This window comes from Dermatophagoides pteronyssinus, unplaced genomic scaffold (genome assembly GCF_027571235.1).
Source record: "Dermatophagoides pteronyssinus isolate colony J.1.1.1.1 unplaced genomic scaffold, Derpt_VIB-CSIC_2022.12 sq0037, whole genome shotgun sequence".
Taxonomy (NCBI): Eukaryota; Metazoa; Arthropoda; class Arachnida; order Sarcoptiformes; family Pyroglyphidae; genus Dermatophagoides; species Dermatophagoides pteronyssinus.
This window is the reverse complement of record NW_027461561.1, coordinates 24884-45590: the sequence shown is the minus strand read 5'-3', so window position 1 is coordinate 45590 and position 20707 is coordinate 24884. Positions and strand designations below refer to the sequence as shown.

General features: G+C 37.4%; 2 protein-coding genes across 3 annotated transcripts; one reads left to right on the top strand and one right to left on the bottom strand.

The window, feature by feature from the left end:
- Positions 1-409: 409 nt before the first annotated feature.
- Positions 410-15687, bottom strand: Cad96Cb (protocadherin Fat 4-like Cad96Ca). Of its 2 annotated transcripts, none has more exons than XM_027344939.2 (2): positions 13374-15687; positions 410-5472 (listed from the first exon to the last, which is right to left on the bottom strand). In XM_027344939.2, the coding sequence occupies exons 1-2, from the start codon at positions 14478-14480 to the stop codon at positions 2320-2322; spliced, it is 4260 nt and encodes a 1419-aa protein (XP_027200740.2). In that variant the 5' UTR covers positions 14481-15687; the 3' UTR covers positions 410-2319. The 2 variants fall into 2 exon arrangements, with proteins under 2 accessions (XP_027200740.2, XP_027200741.2); XM_027344940.2 differs by lacking the exon at positions 13374-15687 and adding an exon at positions 5805-6132.
- A 1281-nt stretch (positions 15688-16968) lies between these two features.
- Positions 16969-20423, top strand: LOC113794818 (dermonecrotic toxin StSicTox-betaIB1i-like). The gene is made up of 3 exons (XM_027344958.2): positions 16969-17418; positions 17634-19563; positions 19635-20423. Exons 2-3 carry the CDS (start codon positions 18671-18673, stop codon positions 20068-20070), a joined length of 1329 nt encoding a protein of 442 aa, XP_027200759.2. The 5' UTR covers positions 16969-17418; positions 17634-18670; the 3' UTR covers positions 20071-20423.
- The last annotated feature ends 284 nt before the right edge of the window (positions 20424-20707 follow it).

Below are 20707 nucleotides of genomic sequence, written 5' to 3'. Positions count from 1 at the left end.
GTCATCAAACATGTGCTAGTGACTATAGTGAGCTCCGGGACAAACCCTTCGCATACACTAGTACACTACACATTTAATAATATCTAATGCTTGTGGATATTGCAGTTTGTAGATTATTTGCAAGTTGTAGAATTTATTTTGGAAAATTGATTCGATATTTTTTGAATTAAACCAATCAATAGTAATTTTTGTTGCAGTTTTTTCTGACAAAATTGAATCTTGATTGTTTTAAAGTCGATATAGTGGATCGTGAATCGGAAATCGGAAAACGGACAGAAGAACAACGTGATATCCGATATAATATCGCTAGATGTCGCTCGCGTTTGAATTTCAGGATCTCTGTTCAGAAACAATCAACTGAATTGAATCATTAAAAAAATCATATTCATAGATAAAATAAAAACGAATCTTTTGTGTTAAAGAAACATTTTATTAATTAATTTATTAAATTGTCATTAAAACAATTTCCGAAACAATTGAACATTCGACAAAATATTCCGATTGGTTGTATTTCTTCATGGTCTTCTTCCAAGAAAAAAAATAAATTTGATTCTGGATCTGGTTCTGGTTCTGGTTCCGGTGCCTTTAGAGTGCGACGTGGTCTTAGTAATGGAATGGCTTGAATAGATGGTAATGCTGGTGTCGGTGCTGAAACTGGCCGTGTTCGGCGTGCATATAGTTGTAATGGATGACATAAGTCATGATTCATCAAATATAAATGATTAGTTTCACTTTGAAAATATTTAAATGATGGCAAATTTTTAATCCAATTATGAGAGTAATTTTTAAAATCATCAGTAATTATTGTATTTATTTTGACACTTATTTTGGATACAACATTACTTTTGCACATAATTCTTGGTTTACTAAACATAAACGTTTCCTTTTGGGAACGTTCATTATTGGGTCCCATTTAAAAGATGGGACTTCCTTGTTGATTTTAGCCATGAATGTGGCAATTTTTTTGTAATTTGTAAAGCTGATAGTAAATTCAATTTTTTCACGCCCATCAGCATGAAAAATAATTTTTTTATGACCCACTGAGTTTAACATTACTATACTTGCCAGTGGAATTCTTTTAATATGCATAGATAACAATGTTTTGAATGTTTGTTGAACGAATTGTTCATCGAAAACAGTTAGCATACCACATTTGATAATTGGTTTTTCATATTTAGCATCGGCTTGCGACACGAAATGCACATTACAATTTATGTTTCACACACTAGATCAGAATTTCAGTATTTAATTACAAATCAATTAATTAATTCAATTTCAATGATGATTTAGTATTTGCTTTTCGATTTCTTTTTTGTTTTGTTTATGGTTATGTCTTTTTTCCTGGAAAATCAATGGAAAAGGAAATGTGAATCAAGTATGTGTTTAGTCTTTTTTCCAATAGGTGGTAGCACTTTTTCCCAATAGAGTTTTATAAAAGCAATAAGAATCAAGAGAATAGCCAGATTGAAAGACAATAGATGGCGCTCAAAATGCCGATCGAACAAATAAAATTAATGTGGCCGCACGACCAAATTCGTTCGATTTGTTTGTTTTGAGGGATTTGGAACTTTTTAAAGTGGTTGTTGTGAAACTAAATCAATTAACGTTTTTGTGGCTTACTGTTGATATAAATCAACAATGATGAGGATCATCATAACCATCATCTATTGCAAAGATGCATTGACCTACAACGACTTGGATGATCATCGACCATAATGGATATCGAATTGTGTCCAAACAAAACGATGTTTACATATCGATCAAATTCAATCAATCTATTCGATCGCTAATGATGTGTTTGTCCAACTAACACTTTCGCTGCTGTTGCAAATGAGCCGATAAAACGGGAGCCATAAAAAATGAATAAAAATAATCGGTATGTGCGAAACACGTCCAGAGAATTATGATGATTTGTTTTTCTCCGAAAGCAGAGATTTCCGGATTATGATTTAGATGAATGAATTTGGAGTTTTGTTCGGAATTGAGATCAGGAATCGGACGAATAATATGTAATTAATTATTTAAATGATGTAGCAAACGATGGGGCCATTGCACTTTGATTACTACGCTACTTTTACTGCTGCTGCTGCTGTCAGTGGAGAATAATAAATTTCGATCGAAACTTGAGTGAAAAAATGGTAACTTTATTACAAAATGAATGGATTTTCACCGCACAATCAAGCAAGTTTTCCAAATGAAAATGTATTATATATTTACAAAATAATGTGCATTGTTTTATTATGACAGCAGTGATGATTATGGTAATGGTGGAATGGAATAAATATCACAACAAAATGAAATGATCAAAACTTTTGTTTTTCAGAAATAAACAGTCAAATCGGGTAATGCAGTTGGATCGTTTGTTGGCTGAGATTTCGAAATTGATTTGTCCATGATGGACGCCAATGATGTGACGCTGGTAGTCACCGGATAATGTGGCGTTTGATGATGGCGAATGACGGTGGTGTTATTATTGTTGGCAGTCGTCGTCGAAGAAGGAGTCATCAATGCAGAACTACCGTTACTGCTATTGCTACCCGTATGACTATGATGATAATGTTGTTGCTGCTGTAGATGATAATGACCGTGTCCATTAAGCAATGGTGGTAATGGTGCAGGCGATATCGTTGTGGTCGTTGTACCGGTCAACAAATGACCGCTTAATGTTTTGGTTTTGGTTGCTGTTGTTGTTGTGGTAGGTTTGATTGGCGTTGGTGGTGGCGCCTTGACAATGGAATTACTTGTATACAATTGATCCAGATGATTATTACGTTGTTCATCTTTCCAGGTTAATTTTTTGACTCTTCGTGGTATCGAACCTTGTGGCCAACGAATAACACTAATTCTCGAAGCGACTGTTCCATTCGATTCGTCAGCATTCGAATGGCTAGTGGAATTGGCATTGGCAATGGCCGTCACGTTGACATTCGAATCCGAATTGATCAAATGATGGTCAGTTTGAGTGACAATTTTATGATGACTATCCGACCAACAAGAAAGATCAGATGAAATAGCACTATCTGGTTGTTCGATTGAACTGTTACTGTTATTGTTTGGTACGTTTGTAGATGGTCGTTTCAATGGACTAAGATTATCCAACAATTTTTTCGTCTTACTATCGATATCATCGATATTGTTGTTGTCGGTGATGGGCGATGAAGACAATCGATTCATTATCGAATCAGAAGGAACAATTTTATTCGAACGGAGCATGGCAACTGCAGCAGTGGTCGGTTGGAATAATGTTGATCCTTGAGCTGAATATAATAATCGTTTAGGTGAGTGTTGATGATGATTATTGTGATTATGATGATGATGATGCGAATGTGCACTGTTATTCATAGCACCGGATAACGATAATTCCGATGATGATGATGCGCTGGACGTTGTTGAAGAAGCCGAAGAACTATGGTGATGGTGATGACGTTGATGAGGATGTAATGATGCTGTAATTGGCGAACAATGATGATGACTATTGGCGGCAGCCGATGATGAACTTCGTCGTGATGATTCAAATTTACGATTTTTTAATACGTGCAATGTAAGTGCAACGATTATGATGAACAGCGTTCCTAACAAAACACCTAAAACGATGACCAAAACCAATGCCGATGAATTGGTGGAAGCGGAAAATATATTCGCTGCTGAATGCTGAAGAATGTCGACTGCAGTCGGCGATGATGGTGAAAGATCAAATTGAGCAGTTTGCTGTTCCAATTCGAACAGTAATGATTCTAATGTTCGACCGGCCAATGATTTCAACAATGCTGGTGCAAATTTAACCACCACTGAGGCTGATGAACTACGCGGCGGTTGACCACTATCAGTGGCGGTCACAATCATATGACATTCAGTTTGATTAACACGGCGAAGACTTCGAAGTCTTAGTGTACCATCGATCGACAAGGCAAATGCACCGGCATGTGGTCCAGACAATGTCAATTGGATACGGTCACCATCATCAGCATCGGTAGCTTGAATTTGACCAATCACTGGTGACGATCGAAGACGAGCTTCGTTAACATGAAACACATAATTGGATTGGCCGAAAATAGGATCATGTTCATTAACATTGATTATATCGATAGTGATACGTGCCAAATCGGTTTGTCGTCCATCACTGACCATAACACGAAACGAATATCGATGATGTTTTTCATAATCGACCATTCGCTGTACGACAATTTCGCCAGTGTTTTTGATTGAAAAATAGTTATCATCATCATCCAAAATCTGAAATCGTAATGGCTGAGCACTGGCACCGGCTGATGGTTGGCTAATCTGTACGGTCAATGCAACCTGACCGGGTGGAGTACTTTCCAGCAACGAAGTGGAATAGTTACTATGCAAAAAACGTAATTCAGGCATCATTTGATTACGTTTGCTCATAATGGTCAATGTAGTTAGTGCATAACGATCACGGTTGTCTAGTTGAGTAGCACGTATAACCAATGTAATTGGTAAGGAAACGGATGAATGCAATGGTCGTTTCAAACTAACTTGGCCAGTTTGCGAATCAATTTTGAAATAAGTGTTTTCCCGACTATCTTCATCTTTGGAATTGAATTCATACACAATCGGTGATCGTATTGCTCGGTCTGGATCTTCAGCACGGATCGGTTTTGGTTTGACCTGTAATGGATGACCAATGGCTTGTCCTTCGGCCAATATAGCCGTATATTTGTCCATTTCGAAACGAGGATTCTGATCATCAGCATCGATTAGCTGTATTTTGACCGTTGTTATGGCCGTATTGGGTGGATTACCTTGATCCTGTGCACGAATTGATACCCAAAACTTGGGTAATGTTTCATAATCAAGTTGACCGGCCAGAATTAATGTTCCTTCTAGTGGTGAACTAAATCGAACCAAATGTGAATAGGGACCTGGTTCAACATAATATTCAACCGTAGAGTATGGACCAAGTTGATCATTATCGATAGCTTTGATGCCAGTCATTACTACCGAACCTATCGTGGCCATTTCACTGATATTAACCGAGTATGGAATTTGACCTTGCCATTCTGGCTTGTTATCATTAGCGTCGGTAACTAGAATCCTAATCGGTATGATAATATCTTCATCACCATCGGCAGAATCTGTTCGATAAGTCCAATATGATGTGTCATGGTGATCCGTTGCTGATTCATCGGCTGCAATACGTTTTTCAACACGATTCGAACTTGACGAGGATTCATTTTGATGATCATCATTCGGCGATAATTTCCTGGCAGATTTTTGTTGTTGTTTTGGTCGACATCGAACACCGATCGTAACACTGGATTCCCCTTCAACGCTTTCTTTATCCAATTTTCGAACAAGAATTAATTTTTTTGTGCCAGGTTCGATACGGATTGGAATCTCTGGTGGTTGATCAGGTGTGATGGTGGTCGAATTATTGTTATCATCAACATTGTTATTGCCTATTATGAACAAATCGATATCACCATTTTCGGTAGCATCACCAATCACCTAGGATTGAAGAGAAAAACAAATTAAAAAAAGGTAATTAGTCAAGTGATTCATTAAAGCAAACAAAATCAGTTCTCATTTTGATCAGGTTCTCATGACCTAGACCTCATCCAATGAATAAATGAATGAATGAATGGATGGATGGATGGATAAGGTTGAACGAACAAATCAATCAATCTCTCAGATAATGTTTGTTTTTGTTTGTTATGGTTGGGTTATATGATTAGACGATGATGATGATGATGTTAATGAAGCATAGCTAAACCCTTCATCATCACCATCATCTTTCTGTATTTGTATCCAGGTAAATAAGTAAATATAAGTAGATATACTGCATTGCTTTCGACGATAATCATCATTCATCAAGCAAAACGAAAAAACGGTGTCCTTTAATAATGATAATAATAAATTGAACGGCCAGTAGTGTGACGAGCGAAACAAACGTTTTCATGGCTCAATGATAATGATGGGGCTAGTTTCGAAGATTCAAAGCTATCTGAAGAAGTTTGCGAATTTGCAATGACAATTCAATGAACGAATACAGAAATGACCTCTTTGTTCACCATCAATACGACTGAAGGCAGCAGCGAGGGTCCAATTGATGATGGTGATGAGATGATCATCGATTGTGACTAAATTCGGAATCAAGTTGCAAGTTGAAAAACAATGGACTCACACACTATAAGGTGTGATAATCATGTCGTGTCGTCGATGCGTTTGCGTGTTGTCATCGTGTGTTGGGTAATTTTATTCCCAAACAACAAACATCATCATTGTCAATCATAATCATAATCATCATCATCATCAGATTCAAGCTTTCAAACTTGAATTTTTCGTCCATTCCGTGTCCATCATTCGAAGCCGATTTTCATTGAAGAAAAAAAAATTCGTGAAATTTGATTCAATTTTGTGCCTTGTTTGCTGTGTGGGCAAATTGAAGATTTTTTCAATTTAATATTTTTCTTCTCTTGTCCATCATTGAGATGATGATGATGATGAGAGAAACGAAAGACAAACGAGTCTAATTCAATTTGAACATACGATTTTCCATCATGATGGGAGCTGAGAAAAAAGTGGAACAATTTCATTCAATCATTTCAGTGAATTTCAAGACGACAAACGATGATGATGATGATGATGATGATGAGTGAGCAAATTGATTGAAGTCAGTTTAAACAGACCACACCGGTCAGTCATCAGTAGATTGATCGAGCATAACGAATTCAATAAATAATATAATAATAACCGGATGATTGTCGTCGTGATTTACCGGCGGTTGGCCAGCCAAATCAATTGACCATCGAATCAAATGATCGGACATTATTGATTTTGTTTCGCAACATTGATTTTCAATCCACATTCATTCATTCACAACAACAAGAATCAAAGAGATTTGCTCGAACAAACACTGTTATAGGATGCCCTAGTTTCTCCATTTCCTCTCATTTTTCGCCCGAAAAACAAACAATTACACAGTCCGGTTTATGTGATTGTTTAGGCCCTAAATAAACCAATTAACCCGAACAATCGTAGTTTCCCAATTGATTTCGTCGGATTGATTCATTCAATGTATGTTTGGGGCGAATCTGACTCGCAAAATAAATTATTAATTATGGTAATCATAGGGATTTTTGTTGTTGATTCATAAATGATAATCATAACAAAAACGAGCTCAGAAGCCCACCATTCCAAAACACAATGCTTCAACAAAATCAGGGAGAGGGCCACACACGCATGATGAACATTGTTGGATTGGATCGAGAACCAAAGTGGTGGTGGCCAATGGCCAAGTGATGATTTATTTATCCATAATGGTTATGATTGTAATATGGTCATAATAATAATAATAATAATAATCATTATGATCATCGGCCATCATCATCATCATCATCGTTTGTTCGAACAAGCAAAGTGAACGTTTATCACTGCTGCCTGCCATTCAATTGTTCTCCACACTTTTTCTCATTCAGTCAATGAATGAATGGAGTGAATGAATTGTATGTCTTTTTTCTAAATTGAAAAAAGGATCCATTGTTGTTGTTGAATGGTTGTTGTTGTTGTTGAAATGAATGGATTGTTGTTAACCTTTTTCATTGATGATGATCATCATCACTATTTTAGACGACCATTTTGTTATTTTGCGATTACACAACGGCTATTGTTGAGGGTAATCATTGATGATGATGATGATTACCTACTACTGTTGATCTCAGGATTCAAACATTCAATTCAATTCATTTAGCAATGACCATTTTTTGATGGAATAATCATTATCACGACAAACATGCATATTGATTACCTATAGTGTTGACCCATTTGTGCTGTGTTCGATTGTCGTCCATCTTTGCTACTTTTTCAATAATCAATTTTGGTCATTGAATTGGAATGGATGCAAATTGTAATTTGTCAATCGATCGATAGCGATGACCTGTTATCTGTGTCATGTGTTATCGATCCATTTGATATTTGCCAAAGTGATGGTCTCCTCATCATCGATACATAATCGGATCATTTTTTGTGGAGAACCATGAATCCGGTTATAAAAAAGAATTAAGAAATAAAAATAAATAAAAATTGAATGATGATCCTATTAGAGGAGATTCATTCGGCCAATCAGGATGATGATGATGAATAATGATTGTTTGGATGGTCATTAGGAAATGGTTTGACTTTATTCTTAAGTCAGCCATTTGGCCGACCATCGATCAAGATCGGACAAAAAATCGAGCAAAATGAACAAAAGGCCAACTAATGGTGATGCTAATATTTGTTGTGATTAATGGACAACCAAAACAAACAAACAATGACACTAACATGGAGGTCGTTTGCAATAAACTAGAGCAACTTATCGACTTGATGACAACAGTGAAGCAATGTCATCACATCCTGTTCTCCAGGTTAACATGACCCAATTGACATCAACATTGTTGGATCCACACAGAATAGTCAAACCAAACCAAATCAAACAGACAAAATTTGGGTAGCCATAGGCGCTCCACATAATGATAACCGAATGATCATTAGAGTTAGCTAGGAAAAACATACAGACAGTTTTCACTTTGATTTCGCTTGAAAAAAATCGAAAATGGAAAATCGAGAAAAAAACTTTTTCAATTATCAATCAAACATCATCACTGAATGATCATTCATTCATCATCATTTCCCAAAAAAAGCTATAATTATCTCAATGAATGGATTTGAAGTAAAGTTTAGTCTATGGAGATATCGATATATGTTGTTTTTTTCATTCTTTCTTTGATTCGGTGAACAAATTGTCATCATGGTGGATGCGGATGACAAAATAATCATATAACATGAATGGTGGATATAAATAAATTGAGTAACCAATATAGGTTAGATTGACACAATGCTCGCCAGTTTAGGTTAGGTTAGGTTATCTAATGATGATGATGATGCTGAATGGATTGTATGATTGATAATGGACAGTGGATAGTGGATAGTGATCATGCTACCTGACTGATTGATTGATTGAAGATAATAATAACCACCAACCACTGATAGTGAATGGACGATGATGATCACAGTTATTGAATCGATCGATTGGAATTGAATTGATTTTTGATCAATAATAATAATATTTCATTATGAATGATGCTATTATTATATATTGCATTATTATTATTATTAATATCCATTCTCCAGTGCCATCATCTTTTTTTTGCCCAATCCATTCAATGGAATCTGGCCAACTAAACAACAGCGTGACCCATTCACTACCAACATCTGATGTAATGTGATGTCAATTAGATTGCCACCATCATTTTATTATTATCATCATCATTCACAATGATGCAAGGTAGCTCTGGCCATTTCAATTATGGGCAACAACAGTTTCAACAGTGGAGTGAAATGTTAAATGAAATTCGCCTGATTGCATTAAATCGATCGACGACAATCTCAATAATTGATTGAACGGACATTTTCGGATGGCCATTTTTTGGATGTGTTTTCGGGCCATCAAATCAACAAAAAAATCGTGTGAACGTGATAAATGGATCGGCACTCGCGAATAACGAGAGCAATTTTCTGTTGTTGGTTCGTGTGTGATCAGTGATCACGGTAACGCGTGCATCACCAATCATCCATCCAATGATGATGATGAATGTATTGCAAATGATCATTTTTACACTTTCGATTTAGACTCACAAAGAAAATATGAAAACTGATAAAATCTTCCAATCAATATGACATCACGTTGTCCAGCAAATTAACTAGGTAATTATCATTTAGATTGCCCCTTTTAAAAACACTTTTCAGGATAACGGAATCTAGATAATGAACGATGAATGTTGTTTGGAAGCCACCCGGAAGATTCGATTCCAAACAACAACAAACGATGATTGTTATCATCCAATGATGGCAAACTACAAACCATAATACTGCCATATTAAAATCCCTAAGACAATCCGTTTTTCTCTCCCTCCATGTTTTTGGCAATGGCTAAATATAGAGAAAATGAGGATGGCATAGAAATGCAGTTCCACATTGATTTGATGATGATGATGGTGTGAATCAATCAAATACAATCGAAATCGAATGCATTTTTCATTTCTTTTTTTTTCGTTTGTCATAGATCCATGGGTATAATATGGCCATATTGGTCACTATAATCGGACCGGTTCGAATCGAACCAATAATTTGCCTCACTGCCTTGGCATTCAACACTTGCATGTATGGCTGCATTTGATGATGATGATGGACATTATCCCGAACCATCACGATCGCCGCAGCACACATTTTTGGTATGGAAGGGGCTAAGTATAGCCAGGCAGGTATAGAGAGATAATCACCGTTTTCATCTTTTTTTCGCATCATCATTTCATTTTCTCATTGCATTGCACTCTCTCCAATCATCATCATTTTGTTTTTCAACTGACCGAATCACGAATTGTCATTTTTGAGTTTTAGTTTTCATGACTTTCTTTTTAAATTGAATTTTCACCTCTCTCTTTCTCTCAGTCGTTCGTTTTGTTATCTCTGTGTGTAATTACAGCTGATTACTTGACTTGACTCGAAAGAAAATAAAATGATGTGCACGATCCTCATTAGTTTGTTGTGTTTTTAGCTGCACAAAATGAGTTATGATCATATCGATCTGCTATAACTGGCTAATGTTTTGATTGCTTCATCATTGATGAAAGCGAAAATGATGATTAAGGCAAACTGATGATGATGAACATGGCCAATCTAATCGTCTAATCTGAAACGGATATAAATAACATTCATATGTCACACACTATTATCTATTGAACACATTCATCCATTGATTGATTTGGATGACATTATTTTGATTTTTATTGTTTCTTTTCGGTGGAAACAGACAGATAAGGCCATTGTGTTGATTCATTCATTCGAAAATTCAATTTGGCTACAACTGAATCGAATTGAACTGCACAACAACGATCGCAATGAAGCGATTCGGTCGGTACCAGTAGTGATGAATGTGAGTATGATGAATGTATAATGGAATGGTTAGTTGGACAAAAAATAGATCACCATCTTATCTCATGTCGAAGTGATTACCTTTTCTTTTTGCTACATAATTCACTTATCATCATCACCACCACCACCATAGCACAATAGGCAACCAAAAAATATCTGTTAATTAAACTTTTCAAGTTTGGTTTGCTTCTTTTACTTGGTTGCTCGGGTTATTGAATTAAATTAAATCAATCGATTCATCGAACCGAGTCATCTCACCTCACCTCGGAGAGACTGGATGGATCTTTATTCATTGATTTGTTTAGTATGCAAGACACGATTGGATTGCAGGCAGGCCACCTGCTCGACTACATTGCATAAAACAATTGTCCATTTTGGTTTTTCATTTTCGATTTTTGGGATTTGATTTTCACAATCATCCAGCTAATCGGTTAAATCAATAACCAAAAGCACAATCTTTCAGGATGATTTTGTTGTTGTTGTTTTGCTTCAATCAAAATCCGAATGGTAAACATGCTTGGATGAATGGATGGATGGATGGAATGGCGCGATGCCCTGATCATTGGTCTGGTGAATAAGATTTTTGTTGTTCTCTTCTCAAGTGAAGTTAGTGCTTGATTTTTGTTGTTCTACCATATTTAAATCAAGACATTCTTGCAATGTTCAATTAAGTTGACTGATTGACTGACTGTAAGGGACGACTTTTTAATTAAAATGTCGAGCAAACCAAAAACAATCGATGATTGTTTTTGTTGTTACAGGTTTAGGTGACAGCGACAAAAGGTGCATGGCAGAACAGGTGAACCAGATTGTTGCCAAATTGACTATATTTTTGTTTCTTTGCTAAAAATATTTAGCCATTTCATCAGACAAAAGGAAGAATAATGTCATCCAAATGGATGATCAATCAATGACTGAACTGAGCAGAGCAGATGATCGGGATCACTGTCAATCAGATTTGTTTTAATTGATTTTGTTTGCATTGATGTTTTGTTGTAGACAGCAGATCAATGGCCGGCCAAGACAATGGGCTTCTTGAATTACATTTAGATGCAATTAATTCACAATAGCCAACATATCCATTCATCTATTGTGTGTGTGCTCTAATTTCATCATCATCCAACAACAATCAAATCAATTAATCAACAACGAATAGCCATCTGGCGCCATAAAGTCTGCTGCTGCCAGAGTTGATAATAATGATGGTAAACATCATAATGGTAGCCATGAATAATGCAAAAAAGACAATCACCCCAGAGTGTAGGAGTGCAACATGGCAGCAAGGCAACAGCCATTATGGCCGTTATTTGGATCCAGCTGGCCATTATGGCCATTATTGGGATTAATTGCTCCTTTGTTTGTGTTTCTCTCTTCAGTAAATTTGGGCCACCATTTCTCTTATGACTTCTGTGTTCAGGGTCCAAAGGGAAAAAATGCTGTTTATTTGTTTTGCTTATTGCAACACTTATATTTTGTAGGATTATCCCATTAACACTGTTTTGAAAACAAAATCAGGAACAACAAATCTTTCCGGCAAAACGACAAAACAAGTGTGTTTGTAAAGCCATTAAATTGACAATTATCATCATCAGAGAGAACAAAAAGAGAGCTGTCCATTTCAGTGTCCATTTTATGTCCGGATACATTGATAGTGGATCGTGAATTTTGTTGGAAAAGATGTTTGGTCGGTGCTAGCTAGCCACAAACATTGATTGATTGAACACCCACACACAGCTATAGCCTAGCTGGTTGACTGTTGGATTGGATTTTTTTGGGCAAACATTAGTTGATAGTCATTTAAAAGTCAATTAAGAAAGGATGAATGAAATGGATGGATGTTTTTTGTATAATGATGAATAGATCAAATCAATCACAGAGCAATGCAATGACCACAATCCAACCAACAAGTATATAATCCATCCATCCATCAATTTTTTGCAAATGGATTGAATGCACAATTATTAATTGGATTCCAATCTGGGCGCCATTCTCTGTGCCACCGTGCGCATTGCAAAAAACAATCATCGATCACTGCCCCCCTTTTCATTATGCTATCGTGTGGGCAGTGTGTGATTAGCAATGCAATCTAGCCCAGGCTATGAGCGATTCGCAATGACCAAATGACGACAGTGAAAGCAATAAAGCACCGTTTCAAGTTTTCGTTTCGATTCAATTCGATCGATTTGATTGATTATTGATGACTGTCAGTGCGAGAGGTGAGAACATTGCATTCACTGACCGATTTCGGATTCGGATTTGGAAAATAGCAAAACCATTTTTGGCCATTTTAATTGCTAATGCAGTGAATAGTGATGATGATGGAATGATAAATATCGAAGAAAATATTTATGAATTATTCGATTAGGCGTCATATGGCGATTTGGCCCAATCAAAAACTGACTGAGAATGACTTGACTGAGTGATGTATAGTATCTTACCTTGATGGTGCCGATGACAGAATTGATGGGCATTGCTTCATTCACTGTGAATGTTTCGGATGATCCACCATGTGATAGAAAACAAAGATTTCCACCACCGTCACCACTAACATTATCACTTGGTGTCGTTGTTTCACTAATGTTCGATTGAATGGTCGTAGATGATATTTGCAGTGATTTACCTTGTCGATGACTAGATGATGATATTGTAGATGATAATGTCGGTGGCGTAATGGTAGTTGTGGTCAGTGTTTGATTGGAATTAGAATCCAGAACTTGAATAAGCGATGTGGATGGTTTCTGAAGTAAACCATTCAACATGACTTGCTGTTGTTTGACATTGCTGGTGCTGTCATTCTGTTGTAATACTGGCCGACTGGTCAAACGGACAGTCGAATCGAATGTAGCGGATTGTATCGAAATGGGAGTCACTTTGGCTACACCTTTTGCATTTTTATTACGGATTCGATTGGGCGCCATCATCGATGTTCGCGAATTGGAATGACTATGATGATGATGATTGACCATGGAACGATATGGATTAGTTCGAATCGATATAGGCAATGATGATTGATGATGAGCATTAGCGGCCGTGGTGGTGGTGGTGGCCGGTGCATAATATAAACGACGAACGATAGCCGCTGTTGGGGAATGCTGAGTTTGTGGTTGGCCATGATGCATATGGCCAATCAAAGATGGTGGCGTCGATTGCGTAACAGCAGCGGATAAATGCTGTTGATTGAACGCAATGGAAATAGTCGGATGAAACATAAACATTAATAACAAACAGAAGAACAGGTGTATGATGTTGGTGGTGATGGAAGAAAGTAACGTGAATGGAACACGACGCCGATGACCAATGGCCTTGTCACTGTCGCTTTTACTGTTGTTCTGCTCAACAACGAAACTGCTGCTGTTATTGAAGCAGATGTGTTGTGGTAAAGATGGTGATGGCCAGCAATATTCATCATCATCAGATTCGTGATGATAATTTGGAAGATGAGGATGGCCAAGATAATGAAGATGATGCCGTATGTCGTTTTCGACAATTTGACAATCATCATCACTATAGCCGGCCATTATAGTGATAGTTTTGTGTTGTTTCATTTTGGAATATTTGATCTAATTTTGATGTGATGGCCAACAACATTCGGCCAGCAACCATAGACGAACTATTCAACAAAACAATCAAACAAATTTCTCAGTGTGATGTTGGTTTGGTTTGGAGCACACACACACACACCAAAGTCACATCAAAGATTGTGATTGAATTAAGCAAAGTGATGTTTTGTTATGCAAATCATCATCACATTATATCAAGTTTTTGTCGCATTCAAAACAACTAAACACAATGCACACACACAGATATTACATATTACAAACTCGAAGACATCACAATCAACGAAAAGCCATTGTTTTCATTATTATTATGCCAAATTGGCCAACTAGCTAAGACGACGATGATGATGACAACAAAACGTAAAAAACAATTCAAGTCACACACAACACATTTTGGCAAAACCAATTTAGTGTGTGCAACCATGAGAAGATGTATAACATTGATCAAGATGATAACATTAGATAACCATAGCATCATGCTCGAGGCAATATTCAAAAAGTGAAAATGTCCAGCCCAACCTGGCAAATAGATTCTTTGGTTCGCTACAGTGATGACCTGATCGTTCAACCGTCACCAAGGTGTACCCCATGCAACAAAAACTAATTACACACCACATACAGGACAAAGGACAAAATCCATGGACACACCCGTCATGATGAGAATGACGAGAAAGATGTGAAAGATGAATAACAAATTGTCGTTTGAGTGATGATGGTGATGGTGGCGGGGAATCCTTAATGTTGAGCGAAAATGAATTGAAAGGAAAGGAATCGAATGCTGTCCAAAAACATCCACTCGGCACGAATGCTGGCCAACGACTGACTGACTGAATGAATGATGAGAAATGAACTTGCATACACAGTTCATTTCGCTCGATGCATTTGCTCTCTCCTCTTCGCTACGTTCATTTTTCTCTCTTCTCGGCGTGTGTGAAGCCTGTTTCGGGCATTTTTCGTTTCATTTGGACACCACACTCACACCGTTGTTATACAGTGTTACAGTGTTGTGTTCAGGGCAGCATTCCATAGTTTGGTCGATCCAAGACTTGATTACAATTTATCTTGGGTCCCGATTTGAATTAGATTGGTCGGTAGATACCCGATTCGCGAATTGAGGTTAATCAGATGCATTTAGGCGGATCATCACATATATTCCGATGATTGGGCGTTCGACTGGCATGAACAAAACACACGCAAACACAGGAATCATAATCATTCTCCAGGTGAATGCAAGCAATGTAAGGCGCCCATTTCGCCAATGTTAATGCATTGTTGATCGAGACGACATTTGCTTGGAAGGAAACGAAATGGAATCAAATGGAATGTTGTAGATGTTGATGGCATGCTATCATTACCATGTTAAACAATGGATGCCATTATCTTATCCAAATGCCTTTATATCTCCTTTCGATTTCGAAAATTCAGCCTAGTCGCCACAACAGTGGCCAGATCGGGAAAATCGAATCAGCTTTTTGTGAAGCGGTGGTCACAGTTCTCACGAGATTTATCTAATGTTCCCGGTGTGCTTACATCACAGAACAATGAAAAACGATGCACAAAAACTCTCATCAGACTTACAGGATGGATGGCAGTAGATAAAGTAATAATTGCGCTTGAGAATCTTTTTTGTCAAGCGAGAGGGGATAAAATGTCCTGAGAGAAAGCACTGCGTGTCCTGTCTGTTTTGTCGTTGTCCTTGTCATCGGCAACGACGAAATCAACGACAACATCGGCAGGGTTGTCCATGGCAATATTTTTAATCATGTTGGATATTTCGGATTCTGCTGCTGCTGCCGTCTATCGATGAAGAATGCGAGCAATATCGGCCATTGTCTAGCTATAATCTGAATGGCTGACGATAGATGTCGGCAGCAGTTTCCCCGAAAAAATAGCGAAAACAAAATCAATAAAATTGTATCAAATGTGGAAGAAAAGCAAACAACATTATAATTGACGGCGTAACAGAAAGTGTCATCGTTATAGTGAAATAGAAAGAGAGCTGTATGGATGATGTATAGTCCTCCTGCTGGAATGGAATGTTTTCCAAGGAATTCTCATTTGCATAAAGTTCGATATAGGAAGACAATGGCCACATTGTTCATGATAATGGCCAGGATGATGTTTGGTTTTTTTGTTCGCTTCCCTCAAATTGATTTCATTTCGAGCCACACTCTTTGCATCGTTGTTCGACATTAGACACGTTCGATTGAATTCGATGAATAGACAGCGAGCGAAGGAAAAGGGTATTGGACCAGCAGCCAGCAGCAGTTACTTGCGTCACGGACATGATTCATACCGACCGAAGAAAAAGAAAAGTGAGAATTTCATTCATTTAAGGCCAACATGATGAGTATGGAATCATTAAAATAACAAATATGGATGATGATAGCCATTATAATGCTCATGTCTAGCTTGATTGTATTTGAATTTGAATTAGAATTGATCATCATCATTATTACTCCACTATAGTGATAATGAATCATTCAAGTAAAAGTTGCTCTACTCTTCTCCGATTCCTATTGATTGCAATGATGGTGATGGTGATCATTGTTTTGTTCATTGGAAAGGAAAATTTTTGTTACTCATAATTTGCATAAAAGGAATTGAATATAATCAACAAAAAGAATCCTATAGAATCCTATCCGACAGTAAGACTGGCAATATGGATGCTTTTGTTGTTGTTGCTTGATTGTATGGTCGTTGTAAGAAAGAAAGCCTCGAGCAATGAAGATAAGATTTATCATCCTCATCAGATTAACAATTAATTGGAAAATGATAATTCTTTTTTAAAATTTTCAAGTTAGCGGAAGTAATTGTGTGGAACGAATCGAGGTCAATCCCATTCATGACAGTGATGATGATTGAACGGGCAGAGGTGTACGTCGATGACCAGAATGGCAATGAAAAACAAACGAGCGATGAAAAGGTATGTCCACTGATGACGAATGATGATGAATCGATCAACCGACCACCACCATCATCATCAATGTTCAATGATAATTTATTCGTTTATTTTCAGCAGAAATCGATGAATGAATGGATGAAGGATGTGCTCATTCATTTTGAATTGATTGCTGCCTTCATTCATTCATTCACTCAGTGATGAATGAGATTTTCTTTTTGATTTTTTTGATCGAACAGGAGCAAAACAAAGCAAAACAGAAAATCTGTCCATTGCTTCATTAACATTTTACATTGTCGGTTACATGCTACTACATTACATTCGATTCGATGATGGTTGGTTAATTGGCTTTTGCTGTATGGCTGTCGGTTGATCAAAAATTCATGATCCATATCCCCCCGTTGATGATGATGATGATGGCCGAAAAAGCCTTAAATCCCGACGACATCGATCTAGGCTGGGTTTTGTCGTAAGCAGAAATGTCATGAAATATTGAACAACATTGGTTATTTTCCATCAGCAGCATGGCACTAATGGCCATCCATTCATTCATTAATTCCATTGCTTTTAATGTTGATGAATTTTACCCTCAATCGAAGCTTCTTTGCCGTCAATCACGATTAGTGTTTTTATTTCTTTTCTTATTATTTTCTTTTTTCTCTCCATCACAATGAAAACAACACAGTTTCCCATTGCTGTCATGGGTATTGTCGCCAAGAGAAAAATGATGTCATTTTGGGTGGCCATTCATTCATTCATTGTTGTTACCCAGATGGCCAGATGACCAACTGACCATCAGCACCACTACCGTTGCTTTCAAGATTTTGGCGGTCGACTCTTTTTTTCAGCTCGGAATGAGAATGATGATGAATAATAAGATAATAATAATAATAATAATAATGATAATATTGAATAAGCAATTGTCTGTTTAGATGTGATGTTCTAGATATAACCTTTATCCATATTTTTCATCATCGTCGTTGTACATTAGATATGTTTATCATTATTATCATCATCATTCTGCTTCTGGACATTGATTAGGCTGGGTTGGTTGAATGATGAGAGAGAGTCGATCAAAAAGATCTTCATCATCATCATCATCATCTCATTAAGTGATCATCATCAGTGAGCATCCTTTGATAAAAACATTTTGCACTTGATTCTCATCAAGGTTGTTTGTTTGATGTTTGGTGTTTTCGTGATTATCCGATCTGATTGCTCAGAAATTCCGCCGGATATCCGTGTGTTAAAGTGAAGTGATCTTTTGCTTTGTGAAATGCTCAATTCACCTTATGTTCTGTTGATTTGGATGTTGTACATCATCAGCAGCCTGATGGCGTGGATTCAGTGCAGACCAACTACGACCAAAACTAGCAACAGCAGTGATGTGTCATCGTTGGGTCCCAAATCCAAATTCTACCATGCGAATCGTCCATTTTGGAACATCGGTCATATGGTGAACAGTATCAATGAAGTGGATGATAATCTGAATCGTGGTGCGAACGCTATCGAGACTGATGTTTATTTTGCACCAAACGCAACACCCGTTTATACATTTCACGGTTATCCTTGTGATTGTTTTCGTCGTTGTGGTGAACGGGAGCGAATCGATGTTTTCTTGAAACGAATTCGTTCATTAACAACACCGTCCAGTTCAATGTTTGACAAACGATTATTGCTGATCGTATTGGATTTGAAACTGATGCGAATTAGTCATTCAGCAAAGGCATTAGCCGGACAACAACTAGCTTCGGTTATGTTGGAGCATCTTTACAACACCAGCACACGTGATGGATCGCCCAATGGATCCCGATTACGTGCCGTCATATCGATCGGGCATGTATTTGATTATGATTTTGTTCTGGGATTCCATAATGAAATGGAATCCCAAGGACGTGATTGGCTTCTCACCCAGTACATCGGATGGGATGTTGGCATGAATGATCCCTTGTTTGCCATCGAATCGATGTGGAAACGATTGGATATGGTTGTCAACATTTGGCAAGGGGATGGCCGATCCAATTGCATGACACCATTCTACAACCTGGGCCGCCTCACACAGATTGTCAAACGACGTGATAATCCTTCCTTTTTCGCTATCCGAAATTATATCCGCAAAGTTTATCAATGGACCGTAGATCTTACCGTTAACATTCGTACGGCGTTCAGGTAAATTGTTTTGCTGTTTGATTGCACTCGATTAACACCTTTGCTATATTTTGGTGGATCACGTTGAACAGATCGGACGTGGATGCCATTATAACTAATCATCCGGAACGTGTTTATAACGTAATGCGCGAACGTGAATTTGCCCCTCGTTATCGAATGGCAACCTATGATGATTCGCCTTGGGAACGCATATGGACACGTCCATCACGGCCACAAACATCATCAATGTTGACCAAACCAACGCTGGGATTAAAATTGATGAATGGCGCCGGTGATATGCTGGATTCGATGACTCGCTTTATGGCCGATGCTCTTAAATCACAAACTCTATTACGATATCTATTTCTTTCCCAATATCGACAACGATCATCCTCATCAACCGACAACTTCTATGACAGTTTGCGAAAAGATCATCCAACGACGATAAATGATGATTCAATCACCACTACCGAACTTGTTATCGTGCGAATCATTCAATTGCTGATGAAATTAATCAGTTTGAAATAACCATCCATTCAACCATTAGATGTGCCGGTTTGGTTTTCGGAAAAAGTCATACAATTCAAATAAGCAAACCAAACCACCATAAAGTAAACATCATTCATTCATTGCTTTATTGTCATTGAATATGAGTGTTGTTTGTTGTGACCCAGAGGCGTTTTGAATGGCATTTGGGTTGCTTTTGTGTTGTTGCTATGTAATATGTTTATTCGCATTTCCTATTCCTGTATAATGATCATGCAAATGTAATGTTTTTCGCTTTGCTTGTTTTTATGAAAACTATATTTATTTATTTATTCTATTTGTGCATGTCTCTTTTATACCCATAACACATCTACACTTATTTTTGGCCAAATAAAAAAATTTATTCGGTTTTGGATTTCATCATCAAATTCCAGTTTGCCAGGCTCTCTTTTTATTTCTCTCAGTGAATGACCTTGACTAGGGTAACGATCTGGTCACGAATTTTCCTGGCCACACCATTCACATTGGGTTAGCACGTTCCTCGGAATCAGATCGAGACATGAGATTTGGAGAGAAAAGTTGATCATCCACAATCATAATGATAATTTTGGTTTAGTTTTGTTGTTGTGAACTAGGTTAATTGGCGCCCGATGGAATTTCATTGTGTGTGTGAGAGAGA

Excerpts from the sequence above, each read along its gene's own strand:
- Cad96Cb (XM_027344939.2), bottom strand. The coding sequence starts at position 14,480 with ATGAAACAACACAAAACTATCACTATAATGGCCGGCTATAGTGATGAT. Across the intron at positions 5,473-13,373 it reads CTGTCATCGGCACCATCAAG|GTGATTGGTGATGCTACCGA; the intron begins GTAAGATACTAT and ends CTTCAATCCTAG.
- LOC113794818 (XM_027344958.2), top strand. The coding sequence starts at position 18,671 with ATGCTCAATTCACCTTATGTTCTGTTGATTTGGATGTTGTACATCATC. Across the intron at positions 19,564-19,634 it reads AACATTCGTACGGCGTTCAG|ATCGGACGTGGATGCCATTA; the intron begins GTAAATTGTTTT and ends CACGTTGAACAG.